The sequence below is a fragment of the Mesoplodon bidens genome (genome assembly GCF_964165515.1).
Source record: "Mesoplodon bidens genome assembly, chromosome: 5".
Classification (NCBI taxonomy): Eukaryota; Metazoa; Chordata; class Mammalia; order Artiodactyla; family Ziphiidae; genus Mesoplodon; species Mesoplodon bidens.
The window spans coordinates 49,504,946-49,522,812 of record NC_138161.1 but is presented as its reverse complement, the minus strand read 5'-3'; the positions used below and the strand labels follow the sequence as shown (position 1 = coordinate 49,522,812).

Sequence of the window (17,867 nt, the reverse complement as noted above, 5' to 3'; positions counted from 1 at the left end):
TCAGTTCAATTATTTCCTTACTGATTTTCTGCCTGCTGGATCTGTTTCTGATAGAGGGATGTTGAAGTCTTCAACTATAATTGTAGATATGTCTGTTTGTCCTTGTATCAATATTTCTGTCAGTTTTTGCCTTATGTATTTTGGTGTTAAGCATATATACATTAAGGATTATTATGTTTTTTTGGTGAATTGACCCCTCTATCATTATGTAATATTCTTCTTTATCCCTGTATCCCCAAATTTGATACTGTTTTTTCCTCTGAAATCTCAGTCTGAAATTAATATAGCTACTCTGTCTTTTGATCTCTTAGAATGGTGTATCTTTCTTCATCCCTTTACTTTTAATCTGTTTGTGTCTTTATTTTTATTTTTATTTTTATTTTTTTTGCGGTATGAGGGCCTCTCACTGTTGTGGCCTCTCCTGTTGCGGAGCACAGGCTCCGGACGCGCAGGCTCAGCGGCCATGGCTCATGGGCCCAGCTTCTCCGCGGCATGTGGGATCTTCCCGGAGTGGGGCACGAACCCGTGTCCCCTGCATCGGCAGGCGGACTCTCAACCACTGCGCCACCAGGGAAGCCCTGTTTGTGTCTTTATATTTAAAGTGAGTTTATTGTATACAATGTAGTGTAGGGTCTTTTTTCTTTTTTAAGTCATAGATTGATTTGATTTTCAAATATTAAACCAACGTTCTGTCCTAGAATAAGCCCTAATTAGTCATGCTGTATTATTCTTTTTATATATTGCTGGTTTTGATCTGATTTTTGTTGAGTATTTTTGTCTGTACTTATCAGGGATATTGGTCTTTAGTTTTCTTGTACTGTCATTATATTGATTTGGTATCAGTATAATGTTTGCTTTATAGATTGAATTGGGAATTGTTTATTTCTAGTTAATTGGTTGTGTAGAATTCACTTTATTTTCTTCTTAAATGTTCATTTGAATGTCTAGGAAAACTCTGGGAAATCTCTGCTAGAATGAGAGCTTCAAAATTAGGTAACTAAATCATTTGATCCTGTAGGGTATGGGGTTAGTGGAAGGGGAGGGTAGCAGATGTGTTTATAAAAAGGTAGCAGAAAGGATCTTTACGACGCAGCTGTTCTATATCTTGAGTTTGGTTGTAGTCACAGAGATGTGCACGTGTGATAAAATCACTTAGGACTAAATGCATGCATACAAACACACACACACAAGTGTGTGCATGTAAAACAGGTGAAATCTTAATGAGGTCATGGATTGTTTCAATGTCAATTTTCTGGTGATGATATTTCTGCAGTTATGCACGGTGTTACCATCAGGGAAAACTTGTTGAAGAGAATACAGGATTCCCCAGATAGCCTGTCTCCCCCCACCTCACCAATTTATCCAGCTGTTCAGTAGATGTTGGTTACCAAATAATTTCAGCTTATGTTTTCTGATAAGTGTTTTCAGTGTTGACATTACATGTTGCTAATTTGGAAATTAGATGAAGAGTCAATAGAATTGAAATTCTGATATAAAAGTTAAATCCTGACCAATAATCTCAATTGGTTGGAAAGTCATCATCCATCTTTATTACAGTAGGCTGTGACACGGATAAGTAGTTGTAAGCAAAGCTGATATTTTCTTCAGGATGCAGATTTGGTTCGTTTTTAGTATGTAAGGAAGTACTCAGTTGAGACTGTGAACGCTGCACCACTTAGAATGGGTGTAGAGTTGATTTGTCCTAGAAAAATTTTAGTCAAGTTCCTATGGAACATTTGGTTTTAATTATCATAGTATTTTATTTTGATGTCCCTGCTAGAATGAGAGCTTCAAAATCAGGTAACTAAATGATTTGGTCTTGTCTCTAAGCAAAGTCTTTTATTCTTCTATAAGTTTTTTCATATTTAAATTACAATTATTCATACTATTTCAACCTTCCTATTTGTGATCAGATAGCTTTCAAAATATGTATATGAATAAATTCTCATTCATAATCAGATTGTGGGAGGATTCTTTGTTATCTGATTTCTTTTCAGAGATAGCAGATATATAGGTTCATAGACTAAGTGAAAAACTGTATCTCTGAAAAATACAAATTATTATCCAGGCTGCAATTCTAATCCAACTTTGGAAAGAAAAAACATTCTAGTGTGATATTAAATATAAGAAACAATTTATCAAAGTCTAAGTGAATTTTTGTTTTCCTTTGATAATGTCTGTAGATACACTCCATTACCCTTGGCTGTGGTAGGATTGGAGATGGGCATTGAAACATCTTACTGTTATTTAGAGTTAATAAAATTTTAATCAATTCCCCTCCTCTCCTATTAAAGTTATCTTCATTTTGTCTCATTGTGTTTGTTTCATTTTTTGTAATAGTTTAAAACTTCTCATTCTTTTTCCCCCTCTTTGGTGGGAATTATGTTTCTTTTCTGTACAGAATATGAGACTCAAAGACTAGTACTCTCATCATTTTGCAAATATAAGTAAAACCTAATTACAGCGTTATTAGTAGGGTAGAAAAAAATTCGGAAACAAAAAATGTGAAAGCTGCATTTACTGTGAGATTAGTGAAACAGTTGTGGGAAACTAGTTAACCAGTAGTTCTGAGAGTCTAGCTTGTGAGCTAAATTATTCCCCGTCCTGGTTGCAGTTTGATGTAAACAAATAATGTAATTCATTGTGAGAACTGTTATCAGTAATAGAGGTATGTAAAATAGTGTTACAGCAGAGATACTGATTTACTTTTCTAGAGAGTGAGGAAGCCTTCATAGGTGGTGTTGATCTGGGACTTAAATGGACAAGGAGAATCGGGGAGGGCAAAGCACATTCTAGTAAGAGGAAACATGTACAGAAAGATGTCAAAGGATCTGAATGGCATGCACTTTCAGGGAACTACATATAGTTTAGTGTTGTCGGAATAGAAGATTCATGGGAAGCAGAAGTGAGAAAGAGAACTCAGTTCTTTTTTTTTTTTTTTTTTCTCCTTAGGTAGTGGGGAATACTTAGGAATTTAAGCAGGAGAATGACATCAGATTTGCATTTTTGAAAGATTTAACTTTCATGATGGAGTGGCTGCTGGACTGGTGGGGAGAAGAGACCATTTGCAGGGAATCCCATTAGGAGAACATTGCAAGAGTCCAGGTCAGAAGTAAGAGGCAGAACTAAGACAGTGATACTGAAAATGGAGGAAAAATGTATTTTTAATCTAGTTATATTGATACATTTACATTTTGTAGTGAAATGGGAGTGACAATGGGTTTAGGCTGATATATTGATAGGAAGAATTTCTGAGAATTTTTGTAATTTAGAATTACAGCATTGGGGCTTCCCTGGTGGCACAGTGGTTGAGAGTCCGCCTGCCAATGCAGGGGACACGGGTTCATGCTCCGGTCCGGGAAGATCCCACATGCTGCGGAGTGGCTGGGCCCGTGAGCCATGGCCGTTGAGCCTGCGCGTCCGGAGCCTGTGCTCCGCAACGGGAGAGGCCACAACAGTGAGAGGCCCGTGTACCGCAAAAAAAAAAAAAAAAAAAAAAAAGAATTACAGCATTGGAAGGAGCATAGGCTTTTATGTCAAGCAGACTTGGGTTAATTGGTGAAGTTTATTCTCTGAGCTTCACTTCCCACTATAAAGTGATGAGTTTTATATCATGTAGGGCTGTGGTGATAATGAGATAATAATTCCTGGAGAATAAAAATGACAGTGTTTATTGAGGGCTATCATGGTTAAGACTGTTTTATTTTGTTTTTCATTACTTAAATTTTTTTTAACTTTTTAAAATGTATTTTCAATTATGGTAAAACACACATAGCATAAAATTTATCATCTTAACCATTTTTAATGGTACAGTTCACTGGCATTTAGTATATTCACATTGTTGTGCAACCATCACCACCGTCTATCTCCAGAATTCTTTACATCTTGCAAAACCAAAACACTTTACCCATTAAACAATAACTCTCCATTTCCCCCTCTCCCATCCCCTGGCAACCAAAATTCTACTGTTTTCTATCTCTGTGTACTCTAGATACTTCCTATAACTTGAACCATAGAGTATTTGTCTTTTTGTTACTGGCTTATTTCACTTAACCTAATGTCATTGCGTTGGGAAAAACACATCTTCCTCCTGTGTTTCTCCTTTACTCTCATACTACTCTCATTTTCACAACACTTCTCACACCAGATGTTTGTGGGTTTTCCCCCACCAAGCAATCCTCTGGGACATGAGCTGGGTGTCCTACAAGTTATCTCAGTTCTGACACTATCTACCTGGAGATGGTTTCAGATCTCACAGGTTGTGTGCTCAGTCCCAAGACTGCTCCCACCCCACTTCAGATGCCAGTCACAATTCCAGGTTGTCACCTGTGCTTCTGACCAGCTGGCTATAAATCTGAGATTTCCATATCCCTCTCCTCAGGTTTGATTAATTTATGCTAGAGCAGTTCACAGAACTCAGAGAAACGCTTATTTACATTTACCAGTTTATTTAAGGACATGATAAAGGATAAAGATGAATAGCCAAATGAATAGATACATAGGGCAAGGTCTGGTAGGGTCCTGAGTGCAGGAGCTTCTGTCCCTGTGGAGTTGGGGTGTGTCACCTTCCGGGTATATGGATGTGTTTACCAACCTGAAAGCTCTTTGAACCTCATATAAAACTTTTGAGATTGTAATGGAGATTTGCTCACATAGGCATGACCGATAATTAATTCTGTTTCCAGTCCCTCTCCCCCCTCTAGAGAATGGGGGGGCAAAGATGAGAATTCCAAGCTTGTAATATTGGCTTGGTCTTTCTGGTGACTAGCCCCTATCCAGGAGCCATCCAGGATCTCACCCAGAGTCACTTCATTAATACAAAAGGCAAATCTATCACCCAGGAAATTGTGAGGGTTTTAGGAGCCCTGTGTCAGGGATTGGGGTTAAAAACCAGATATTATAGCAAAAGATGCTCCTATCACCAAGGAAATTACAAGGGTTTTAGGAGCTCTGTAGAGGAACTGGGGCCAGAGACCAAGATAAGTATATTTTATTATCTCATAGTTGTCAAAGTTCATGCATGTTGTAGCGTGTGTCAGAATTTCCTTACTTTTTAAGGCTGAGTAATATTTCATTGTATGTATATGACACATTTCATTATTATTGGTGTTATTATTGATGGGACACTTGAGTTGTTTCCACCTTGTAGCTATTGTGCAAAATGCTGCTATGAACATAGGTGTACAAATATCTCTTTGAGGAAGACAATATATTTTAGCTATAGTTGATTTACATTGTTGTGTTAGTTTCAGGTGTACAGAAAAGTGATTCAGTTGTACATATGTATACATATTCTTTTCCATTATGGTTTATTACAGGATATTGAATATAGTTGTCTGTGCTATACAGTAGGACCCTGTTGTTTATTTTATATGTATTGGTTTATTTCTGCTAATCCCAACTCCTAATTTATCCCTCCTCCACCCCCTTTCCTCTTTGGTAACCATAAGTTTGCTTTCTATGTCTTTGAGTTGTTTCTGTTTCATAAATAAGTTCATTTGTGTCATATTTTATATTCCACATATAAGTGATATCATATGGTATTTGTCTTTCTCTTTCTGACTTACTTCACTTAATATAATCTCTGGGTCCATCCATGTTGCTGCAAATGGCATTATTTCATTCGTTTTTATGGATGAGTAATATTCCACTGTATGTATATATAGACACACACACACACACACACACACACACACACACACACACCTTCTTTATCCATTCATCTGTCAATAGACATTTAAGTTGCTTCCATGTCTTGGCCATTGTAAATAGTGGTGCTGTGAACATTGGAGTGCATGTATTTTTTTGAATTACAGTTTTCTCTGGATATATGCCCAGGAGAGGGATTGCAAATCATATGGCAACCTATTTTTAGTTTTTTAAGGAACTTTCATAGTGTTCTTCATAGTGGCCACACCAATTTACGTTCCCACCAATAGTGTTTTTTTTTTTTTTTTTCTTTCCCTGTGGTACGTGGGCTTCTCACTGTTGTGGCCTCTCCCGTTGCGGAGCACAGGCTCCGGACGCACAGGCTCAGCGGCCAGGGCTCACGGGCCTAGCTGCTCCGCGGCATGTGGGATCTTCCCGGACCGGGGCACGAACCCGTGTCCCCTGCATCGGCAGGCGGACTCTCAACCACTGCGCCACCAGGGAAGCCCCCACCAATAGTGTTAAGAGGGTTCCCTTTTCTCCACACCCTCTCCAGCATTTGTTATTTGTAGACTTCTTAAAAAAAATTAATTAATTTTTTTTTTGGCTGCGTTGGGACTTTGTTGGTGCACGTGGGCTTTCTCTAGTTGCGGCGAGTGGGGCTGCTCTTTGTTGTGGTGCTTTTTGGCCATTTGTATGTCTTCTTTGGAGAAATGTCTATTTAGGAAGGAAGATAGTATTTTAAACTTATTACATATATAATCATCATATATCCTTGTGAGATAGTAACCATTATAACGTAAGGAAACTAACACATAGAGAAGATAAGTGATTTATTTGCCCAGATTCACACTGTTTCTCTTTTTAAAAATAAATTTATTTATTTATTTATTTATTTATGGTTGCATTGGGTCTTCGTTGTTGCATGCGGGCTTTCTAGTTGCAGCGAGCTGGGGCTGCTCTTCATTGAGGTGTGCGGGCTTCTCATTGTGGTGGCTTCTTTTGTTGCGGAGCACAGGCTCTAGGCGAGTGGGCTTCAATATTTGTGGCTCACAGGCTCTAGAGCACAGGCTCCGTAGTTGTGGTGCATGGGCTTAGTTGCTCTGCGGCATGTGGGATCTTCCTGGACCAGGGCTCGAACCCGTGTACCCTGCATTGGCAGGCGGATTCTTAACCCCTGCGCCACCAGGGAAGTCCCCACACTGTTTATATATATTTAAAAAATTTTAAATTTTCGCTGCATTGGGTCTCTGCTGTGCGCAGGCTTTGTCTAGTTGTGATGAGCGGGGGCTACTCTTTGTTGTGGTGCGTGGGCTTCTCATTGCGGTGGCTTCTTTTGTTGCGGAGCACAGGCTCTAGTTACATGGGCTTTAGTAATTGCAGCATGAGGGCTCAGTAGTTGCGGTGTGCAGGCTCTAGGACGTGTGGGCTTCAGTAGTTGTGTGCACGGGCTCAGTAGTTGTGGCTTGCAGGCTCTAGAGTGCAGGCTCAGTAGTTGTGGCACATGGGCTTAGTTGCTCCGTGGCATGTGGGATCGTCCCAGACCAGGGATTGAACTTGTGTTTCGTGCATTGGCAGGCAGATTCTTAACCATTGCGCCACCAGGGAAGCCCTGTTTCTATATTAACTAAATCAATTTTAACTTTGTTTGTAGTTGGATTAAATCTAAACACTGTTAGTAAGATATCTGACTCTTCCCTAAAGTTTTTCCATGCAGCAGTTCATAGGGAATCAGTTGTAATCCCTTCCAATTGTTTATAAATGCAGTTATTTCAGAATCACAGACTCTGTTTAACTTGGCATGTAATTATTTTTATTTCCTTTAAACACATTCACCATTTTTCATAGTTGTGTAAGCTTTTGAATCTTAAAATGTCTATTTCCTGACTAAAATTACCTTTACATTTTTAAATGTCTTTTTTCTGTTTCTTTTTTTAACGAATTAAGTCCAGACCCTTTATTTATTTATTTATCTATCTATCTATCTATCTGTTTATTTATGTTTTGGCTGCATGGCATGTGGGATCTTAGTTCCCCAACCAGGGATTGAACCTGCACCACTTGCAGTGGAATGTGGAGTCTTAACCACTGGACTGCCAGGAAAGTCCATAAATGTCTTTCTTCTGTTATTTATTGGACTTTTATATCCTCACTAACAAAAGATGCCAGGTGTTTTGTAGATTGCATTTTTCCCCCTCTGTGAACTGTTATGACTTTGGCTGTTTATCTTGAATTTCTAAATAAAAAGAAAATGTAAGTGCCTCTTAATTGTCATATGGCTATATTTATTATTGAAATTCCAAATTCTGTTTTTTTTTCTTAGTGGAAAAGGAGCCTAAGAAATAAGGTCCTCTCTGTAGACCATAAAAGTAAGAAAGGTGTACGTGGGCGTCCTGTCACTTCTAAGACATCACCAGAAAGGTAAGATACATGTATGTGTGTGATATAGGATGGGCTTATACTATGTATAGTGTGACCATGAATGATTCATTTAACCTTTTTGGTTCTCATATTTCCACAACTTTTAAAATACAGTGATTGAGTTCAGTGCCCTCTACTGTTCCTTCTAAGCTCTTTCTGTGATTCTAATTCATCTTAACTCCTTGTTTTTGTGTGTTTATAACATCTTGAAAGCTTTAGCTAATAAAGCAAGAGTTACATATAGACTCGTTAAGATGCTGGATTCATCATTTGTGCTCCATTTAGCAACTGTGGTCTTAAAGTCATAGTATTAATGAATAATGGATATGCTGGAATTAAATATCTATGGGATTCAAATTACAATTATTACCAGCAGGAAATCGGAGCTGAATTTTAGTATTGGACATCAGTAAATGCTTAAAAAGTTGTTATTTTGCAAAAGGGTATTATCTTTTTTAGAATAGTGAATGAATAAAAAGTGACAGTAACAAAGTAAAAATTACAATTATTGGGAGTTTGCACAAATGAGAAGACTAATTGGAGTTCTTTTTTTTAATAAGTTTATTTATTTATTTTTGACTGCATTGGGTCTTTGCTGCTGTGTGCGGCCTTTCTCTAGTTGCAGTGAGCAGGGGCTACTCTTTGTTGCGGTGTGCGGGCTTCTCTTGTTTCAGAGCACAGGCTCTAGGCATGTGGGCTTCAGTAGTTGTGGCACATGGGCTCAGTAGTTGTGGCTAGCGGGCTCTAGAGCACAGGCAGTAGTTGTGGCACACAGGCTTAGTTGCTCTGCGGCATGTAGGATCTTCCCAGACCAGGGCTCGAACCCATGTCTCCTGCATTTGGCAGGCGGATTCTTAACCACTGTGCCACCAGGGAAGTCCTAATTGGAATTCTTGATTTTATGTCAGAGCACTCTGTAAGCTGTTTAGTGTGAATTCTCACCTTTCAAGTGAATTGTCCTTAGGAAATAAACATATCGGTGACTCCATATCCTTATCAATACTTATTTTCCGTCCCTCCTTCCCTTCCTTCCTTCTTTCCATAGTTGTCCTAGTGGGTGTGAAATGATAATCGCATTGTGGTTTTGATACATATTTCCTAATGACATTGAGTGTCTTTTTACATGCCTGTTGGTCATTTGTATATCTTCTTTGGAGAAATGGCTGTTTAGATCCTTTGCCTGTTTAAAAATTGTGGTGTTTATCTTTTTATTGTTGAGTTGTAAGAGTTCTTTATATATTCTGGATAGAGGTCCTTATTAGATATGTGATTTGGAAATATTTTCTCTCACTCAGCTTTTCACTTTCTTGATGGTGTCCTTTGAAGCACGAAAGTTTTTTCCACTTTGATGAAATCCCATTTATCTATTTTTCTTTTGTTGCTGTGCTTTTGTTGTCATATCTAAGGAACTGTTGCCTAATCTGAGGTCATGATGATTTACTCTTGGGTTTTCGTCTAAGAGTTTTATAGTTCTAGCTCTTAGATTTAGGTATTTTATCCATTTTGAATTAATTTTGGGTATGGCATGAGGTAGGCATCCAAATTTATATTTTTGTTTGTGAATATGCAGTTGTCCCAGCAACATTTGTTGAAGAGGTATGAATTTTTCTTGGTACCTTTGTTGAAAATCAGTTGACATTAATATAAGTGTTTATTTCTGGATTTGGAATTCTAGTCCATTGATCTATATGTCTGTTTTTATGTCAGTACCACTGTGTGCTGTACACTGTATTATTGCAACTTGGTGGTAAGTTTTGAAATTGGGAAATGTGAGTCTTCTAACTTCATAATATTTTTCAAGACTTTTTTTTTTTTTTAGTTTTCTGGCCTCACTGTGCGGCATGCAGGATCTTAGTTCCCCGACCAGGGATCAAACCCATGCCCCCTGCAGTGGAAGCATGGAGTCTTAACCACTGGGCTGCCAGGGAGGTCCCTTTTCAAGATTGTTTTGGTTGTTCTGGGTTCCTTGCATTTTCAACTGAGTTTTAGAATCAGTTGGTCATTTTGAGCAAAACAGCCAACAAGGATTTTGATGGAGGATGTGTTGAATCTGTAGACCAATTTGGGGAGTATTGCTGTCTTAACAAATTAAATCTTCTGATTCATGAATATATCTTTCCATTTATTTAGGTCTTATTCAATTTCTTTCAACAGTGTTTTGTAACTTTCAGTGTGTCTTGGACATTTATTGTTAAATTTATTCCCAAGTATTTTCTTTTTGATGCTGTTGTGAATGGAAGTGTTTTCTTAATTTTAATTTTAGATGGTTCATTACTAGTGTGTAGAAAACCCATTTATTTATATATGTTGACCCTGATTTATATACTGTGACCCTGTTTGTCCTGTTCTAGAAATTTTTAGTAGATTGCTTGGAATTTTGTATATACAAGATCATGTCATCTGCAAACAAAGATGGCTTTACTGCTTCCTTTTCAGCTGGAGGCCTTTAATTTTTTCCACTTGCCTAATTGTCCTGGCTAGAATGTACAATGTATAATGGAAGTGGTGAGAGTGGAAATCCTTGTTTTGTTCCCACTATCAGAGGGAAAGCATTCAGTATTTCACCATTAAGTATGATGTTAGTTATGGGTTTTTTATAGATGCCCTGCTGTGGTTTGAATGTTTGTACAATATCTCCCCAAAATTCATATGTTGAAATCCTAATGCCCAATGTGATGGTGTTTGGAGGTGGGGCCATTGAGCGGGTGCTTAAGTCATGAGAGTGGAGCCCTCATGAACGGGATTAGTGCTCTTTTTATAAAAGAGACCTCACAGAGCTTCCTGGTGCCTTCTACCACGTGAGGACACTGTGAGGAGTCCACAGTCTGCAACCCAGAAGAGGGCCTTCACCAGAGCATGACCATGTTGGCCAGCACCCTGATCTTGGACTTCCCAGCCTCCAGAACCGTGAGAAATAAATGTTTGTTGTTTATAAGCTGCTGAGTCGGTGATGTTTTGTTATAGCCTGAACAGACTAAGACATGCCCTTTTTCATGTTGAGGAAGTTCCCTTCTGTTCTTAATTTGTGGGAGGCTTTTTATGATGAATGTGTGTTGGATTTTGTCAAATGCTTTTTCTGCATTTATATCATGTAATTTGTATCCTTTATTAATATAATGTATTATATAAATTGATTTTTAGATTTTAAACCAACTTTGCATTCCTGGGGTAAATCTCACTTGATTCTGATTTATGATCCCATTTACATGTTACTGGTTTCAGTTTGCTAGGATTTTATTGAGGATATCTATGGTTGTATTCAGAAGGGAAAATAACTTGCTATTTTCTTATGTTGTCTTTGTCTGGCTTTGGAATCAGGCTAATAATAGCCTTGTAGAATGAGGTGAAAAGTGTTGTCTCTTCCTTTGTTTTCTGGAAGAGGTTTTGAAGGATTGGTATTAATTCTTGTTTAAATGTTTGATAAAATTCACCAGTGAATCCATCTGGTCATTCATTGGTGGGGTGTGTGTGTGTGTGTGTGTGTGTGTGTGTATCTGTGAAGTTTTCCAGTTAGAAATTCAGATTTTTCCTTGTTATAAGTCTGTTGAGATTTTCTGTTTTTTTTTATGAGTCTGTTTTGGTAGCTTCTGTTTTTCTAGGAATTTGTGTATTTTATTTATCTAATTTGTTGCCATACATTTGTTTATAGTGTTCTATTATACTGTTTAAAATTTCTGTAATATTGTTAGTGATGACCCATCTTTCATTCCTCATTTTAATAATTTGAGTGTTTTCTTTCTTTTCTTTTTTTTTTTTTGTTCAGTCTACCTAGATATTTGTAAATTTTGTTGATCTTTTCAAAGAACCAACTTTTGGTTTTATCAATATTCTCCGTAGGTTTTCTATATTCTATTTCATTTATTTTCACTATAATCTTATTTTCTATTTCTTCTCTTTGTTTTGGACATAGTTTGTGCTTCGTTTTCTAATTTCTTAAGGTACATGGTTAGGTTATTGATTTGAGATGTCTTCTTTTCTAGTATAGGTGTTTAGTTTTAAGTTTTATTCTAAGCACTGTGTTAGCTGCACCTCATAAATTTTGGTATGTTGTGATTTTCTTTTCATTAAGCTCAAAAGTATTTTCTAATTCCTGGTATGATTGGTTCACTTCTTTTGAAAGTGTGAATTGTTTAATTTCTATGTATTTTTAAATTTCAAAGATTTTCTTCTTTTATTGAGATATAATTGACATATAACATTATATTAGTTTCAGGTATACAACATAATGATTCTTAACTTGTATATACTATGAAATGATCACCACAGTAAGTATAGGTAACATCCATCACTCACATAGTTACAGATTTTTTTGTGTGTGATGACAACTTTTAAGATTTACTTTCTTAACAACTTTCAAATATACAATACAGTATTATTAACCATAGTCCCCATGTTGTACATTATATCCTCATGACTTAGTTTTGTTGTTGTTAATTTTTAATTGAATTCCACTGTGGTCTGAGAACGTTTTGTATGATTTCACTTCTTGTAAAATCATTGAGGTTTATTTGTGGCCTGGCATGTGGTCTTTCTTGGAGAATGTTCCATGTGTTTGAGAAGAATGTGCATTCTGTTCCTGTTTGTTAGAGTGGTCTGTGGATGCGTTGGTTGATGGTGTTATTCAAGCCTTCTGTATCCTTGCTGATTTTTTGTTGTTCTATCAAGACTGGGGTTTTAAGTGTTGAACTATTACTGTTGAATTGTTAATTTCTCCTTTCTGTTAGTTTTTGCTTAATGAGCCTTGTGGTCCTGTTTTAAGTATATGTGTATTTATAGTCAGTATATCTTACTGATGAATTAACCCTTTTGTCAATGAAATGTCCCTCATTGTTTCTACAGACTTTTTCTTTTTTTGCTTTAAAGTCTATTTTGTCTAATACTGATAGAGCCATTCCACCTGTCTTAAGGTTGCTGTTTGCATGGTATACCTGTTTCCATCCTTTTACTTTGAACCTGTTTATTTCTTTGAGTCCAAAGTGTGTCTCTGGTTGAGAGCATATCGTTGGACCTTATCTTAGTCTGTTTAGACTGTTATAACAAAATACCATAAGACTAGGTGGCTTACAAACAAAAAACATTTATTTTTCAAAAGTGTTATAATTCCTGGGAAGCCCAGGATCATAGCACTCCCAGATTCAGTATCTGGTGAGGGCTTCCTGGTTCTTAGATGGCCATCTTTTTACTGTATCCTCAAAGGGTGGAAGGGGTACTCTCTTGAACCTTTTTTATGAGCACTAATCCCATTCATGAGGGCTCTACCCTCATGACCCAGTCACCTCCCAAAGGCCCCACGTCCTACTGCCATCACTTTGGGGGTTAGGATTTCAAAATATGAATTTTGAGGTGAAACAAACATTCAGAACACAGAAGGTCTTGGTTTTTTTTTTTTAATCTACTCTCACCATCTCGACCTTTGACTAGATTATTTAATCCATTCACATTTCATGTGAATCAAGGTGTCCTCTAGGCTGTGCTTCCTTTGAAGGCATTAAGGAATAATCTGTTCCATGTCCCTCTCCTCTCTTCTTCATGCATTCAGTCCTCCATATTTACATGTTTTTCCTGTATGTCTTCATGTTGTCTTCCTTCTGTGTATGTCTGTTTCTGCCATTTTTATAAGGATACCAGTCATAACGTACAGGCATACCTTGTTTTATTGTGCTTCACGTTATCGCGCTTTGGAGATAATGCATTTTTTACAAATTGAATGTTGCAGGCAACCCTGCATTTAGCAAGTCTGTCGGTAGCATTTTTCCAGAAACATTTGCTCACTTTGTGTCTCTGTGTCACAGTTTGGTAATTCTCCCAATATATCAAACTTTTTCATTATTATTATATTTGTTATGGTGATCTGTGGTCAGTAATTTTTTAAATTCAAGTATAGTTGATTTACAATACTGTGTTTCAGGTGTACAGCAAAATGATTCAGTTGTATATTTTTTCAGATTATATTCCATTATAGGTTATTACAAGACACTGAATATAATTTCCTGTGCTATACAGTAAATCCTTCTTGCTTATCTGTTTTATGTATAGTAGTTTATACCGGTTAATCACATACTCTTAATTTGTCCCTTGCCACCTCTCCCTCCCGTTTGGTAACCATAAATTGGTTTTCTATGTCTCTGAGTCTGTTTCTGTTTTTTTTTTTAACATATTTATTGGAGTATAATTGCTTTACAATGTTGTGTTAGTTTCTGCTGTATAACAAAGTGAATCAGCTATATGCATACATATATCCCCATATCCCCTCACTTTTGCATCTCCTTCCCACCCTCCCTATCCCACCCCTCTAGGTGGTCACAAAGCACCGAGCTGATCTCCCTGTGCTATGCAGCTGCTTCCCACTAACTATCTATTTTACATTAGGTAGTGTATATATGTCAGTGCTACTCTGTCACTTCGTCCCAGCTTACGCTTCCCCCTCCCCGTGTCCTCAAGTACGTTCTCTCTGTCTGCGTCTTTATTCCTGTCCTGCTCCTTGGTTCATCGGAACCTTTTTTTTTTTTTTTTAGATTCCATATATACGTGTTAGCATACGGTATTTGTTTTTCTCTTTCTGACTTACTTCACTCTGTATGACAGTCTCTAGGTCCATCCACCTCACTACAAATAGCTCAACTTCATTTCCTTTTATGGCTGAATAATATTCCATTGTATATATGTGCCATATCTTCTTTATCCATTCATCTGTCGATGGACACTTAGGTTGCTTCCATGTCCTGGCTATTGTAATTAGAGCTGCAGTGAACATTGTGGTACCTGACTCTTTTTGAATTATGGTTTTCTCAGGGTATACGCCCAGTAGCAGGATTGCTGGGTCATATGGTAGTTCTATTTTTAAGTTTTTTAAGGAACCTCCATACTGTTCTCCATAGTGGCTGTATCAATTTACATTCCCTCCAGCAGTGTAGGAGGGTTCCCTTTTCTCCACACCCTCTTCAGCATTTATTGTTTGTAGATTTTTTGATGATGGCCATTCTGACCGGTGTGAGGTGATACCTCATTGTAGGTTTGATTTGCATTTCTTTAATGATTAGTGATGTTGAGCATCCTTTCATGTATTTGTTGGAAATCTGTATATCTTCTTTGGAGAAATGTCTATTTATGTCTTCTGCCCATTTTTGGATTGGGTTGTTTGTTTTTTTGATATTGAGCTTCATGATCTGCTTGTATATTTTGGAGATTAATCCTTTGTCAGTTGCTTCGTTTGCAAATATTTTCTCCCATTCTGAGGGTTGTCTTTTCCTCTTGTTTATGGCTTCCTTTGCTGTGCAAAAGCTTTTAAGTTTCATTAGGTCCCATTTGTATATTTTTGTTTTAATTCCATTTCTCTAGGAGGTGGGTCAAAAAGGATCTTGCTGTGATTTATGTCATAGAGTGTTCTGCCTATGTTTTCCTCTAAGAGTTTTATAGTGCCTGGCCTTACATTTAGGTCTTTAATCCATTTTGAGTTTATTTTTGTGTATGGTATTACGGAGTAATTTCATTCTTTTACATGTAGCCATCCAGTTTTCCCAGCACCACTTATTGAAGAGGCTGTCTTTTCTCCATTGTATATTTGTGCCTCCTTTATCAAAGATAAGGTGACCATATGTGCATGGGTTTATCTCTGGGCTTTCTATCCTGTTCCATTGATCTGTATTTCTGTTTTTGTGCCAGTATCATACTGTTCTGATTACTGTAGGTTTGTAATATAATCTGAAGTCAGGGAGCCTGATTCCTCCAGCTCTGTTTCTGTTTCTCAAGATTGGTTTGGCTATTTGCAGTCTTCTATGTTTCCATACAAATTTAAACTTTTTTTTGTTCTAGTTCTGTGAAAAATTAATACTACTATTAATAAAGCTGCTGTGAATATCCATGTACAAGTGCCTGTGTGGACATGTTTTTTTTTCCTTCTGGTTAAATACCTAGAAGATGGGTTGCTGGGTCATTGAAAGTACATTTTCAACTTTGTTAAGCAACTGCCAAATGTTTTCCAAAAGTAATTTTGCCACCTTACATCCCCATCAGCAGTGCAGAAGAGTTTTACTTCCTCCACCCTCCTGCCAGCACTTGTATGGTCAATCTCTGTCATCATCCCTTTTAATGTATGTGTAGTGATATCTTATTGTGGTTTTAATTGCATTTCCTTGATGAATGATGATGTTGAGCATCTTTTTATGTGCTTTTTGTTCTTTTGTATCTTCTCTAAAGTGTCTTTTGAAGTATTTTGCTGTCCTCCCCCCTTTTTTGAAAAGACAAACTTTTTTTTTTCGCGGTACGTGGGCCTCTCACTGTTGTGGCCTCTCCCGTTGTGGAGCACAGGCTCCGGACGTGCAGGCTCAACGGCCATGGCTCACGGGCCCAGCCGCTCCGCGGCACGTGGGATCCTCCCAGACCGGGGCACAAACCCACGTCCCCTGCATTGGCAGGCGGACTCTCAACCACTGTGCCACCAGGGAAGCCCAAGACAAACTTTTTTTAAAGACTGGAAAGATGAGGTTAATGATATTGAGCACCTTTGTATGTGCATATTCACTCTTCATATGTCTTTCTTGTTAAGTGTTCAAATATATTTAAATATTTAGAAATTTAAAAAAATTTTACCTTTAATTTGGGGGGAAAAGATTGCTGACTTCTGCCTTAGGATATTATTAGTCAATCAGATTACAGTAAAGCAAATTTATGAACATGAAATAAGTATTTTCAGATTGTCTTTTTCACTTAGAACCAACTATTAGAATTACCAGTAAAATCACCAGTGGTGATTCTTATTTGGTTTGGGTGAATAGAAAAATGGCATTTCCCAACATTGGGTATTTTCATATTTAAAATTATTAAAATTACCACTGGGATATTTTCCCAAATAATTTAGCAAATTACTAATAGTCAGTAGTTTTCTCAGATGAAAAGTATACCTTATATATCCTTAAGATTTTAGAAGTATTTTCATTTGATCATTTAGCATTTTAAGTTGTACAGTTGTAAAACCTATAAAAGAGTAGTCCTGAATGTAAAAAATAATTTTTTTTCACTCATCAATAGATAGTTTTTGGCTAGGTAAAGATGTTTACCATTCTTTACAAAATTAATTGGTTGAGATTTCTCTTTATATAAATAGTATAGTACTCGCTTAATGTAGAAAATAGGAATAAAGACAAGTTGATAGAAAAAAACACAGCCAGTCACTCTTAAAATTTAAAGTAGATTTTAAGAGACTAATAAGTAACATTCCATTAAGTGGCTTTATCATTGTTTACTTAACCATTCTGCTATTGCTGGGAATTTTTATGTTTTTAATTTTTAAAATTTTTAAATTTTTCGCTGTGTCGGGTCTTCGTTGTGGCTCATGGGATCTTTGTTGCGGCATATGGGATCTTTCGTTGGTGGTGCACAGGCTTCTCTCTAGTTGTGGCATGTGTGTGAGTTGTAGCATGCGGTTTCTTTTTTCCCCTCTCTCTAGTTGAGGTGCGCGGGCTCAGTAGTTGCAGTGCGAGGGTTTAGTTGCCATGCGGAATGTGGAATCTTAGTTCCCCGACCAGGGATTGAACCTGTGTCTCGTGCATTGGAAGGCGAATTATTTACCTCTGGACCACCAGGGAAGTCCCTATTGTTGGGAATTTAAGTTTGCTTTCATTTTGTTGCTTTTATAAATAATACTGTGATGAATATCTTCATGCATAACTTTTTTCCCGTTTCATATATTTTTGGTACAGGATTCCAGGTGGGATTATTTTGTTAAGAGTATAACAAACACACAAGATGTTGTTAACGTTTTCCCAAATTTGCCTTCTCTCAGTCTCTTTTCATACATG

The 17,867-nt window shown here is 37.2% G+C and overlaps 1 protein-coding gene across 6 annotated transcripts in view; it reads left to right on the top strand.

The window, feature by feature from the left end:
- The window catches only part of SENP7 (SUMO specific peptidase 7), a 171,997-nt gene that overhangs the window by 64,234 nt on the left and 89,896 nt on the right, over positions 1-17,867 (top strand). For all 6 annotated transcript variants that reach the window (XM_081236002.1, XM_081236006.1, XM_081236003.1 and 3 more), the window contains one exon: positions 7,973-8,070. In XM_081236002.1, coding sequence (XP_081092128.1) covers positions 7,973-8,070 — 98 coding nt within the window. The remainder of the gene's footprint in view (positions 1-7,972; positions 8,071-17,867) is intronic.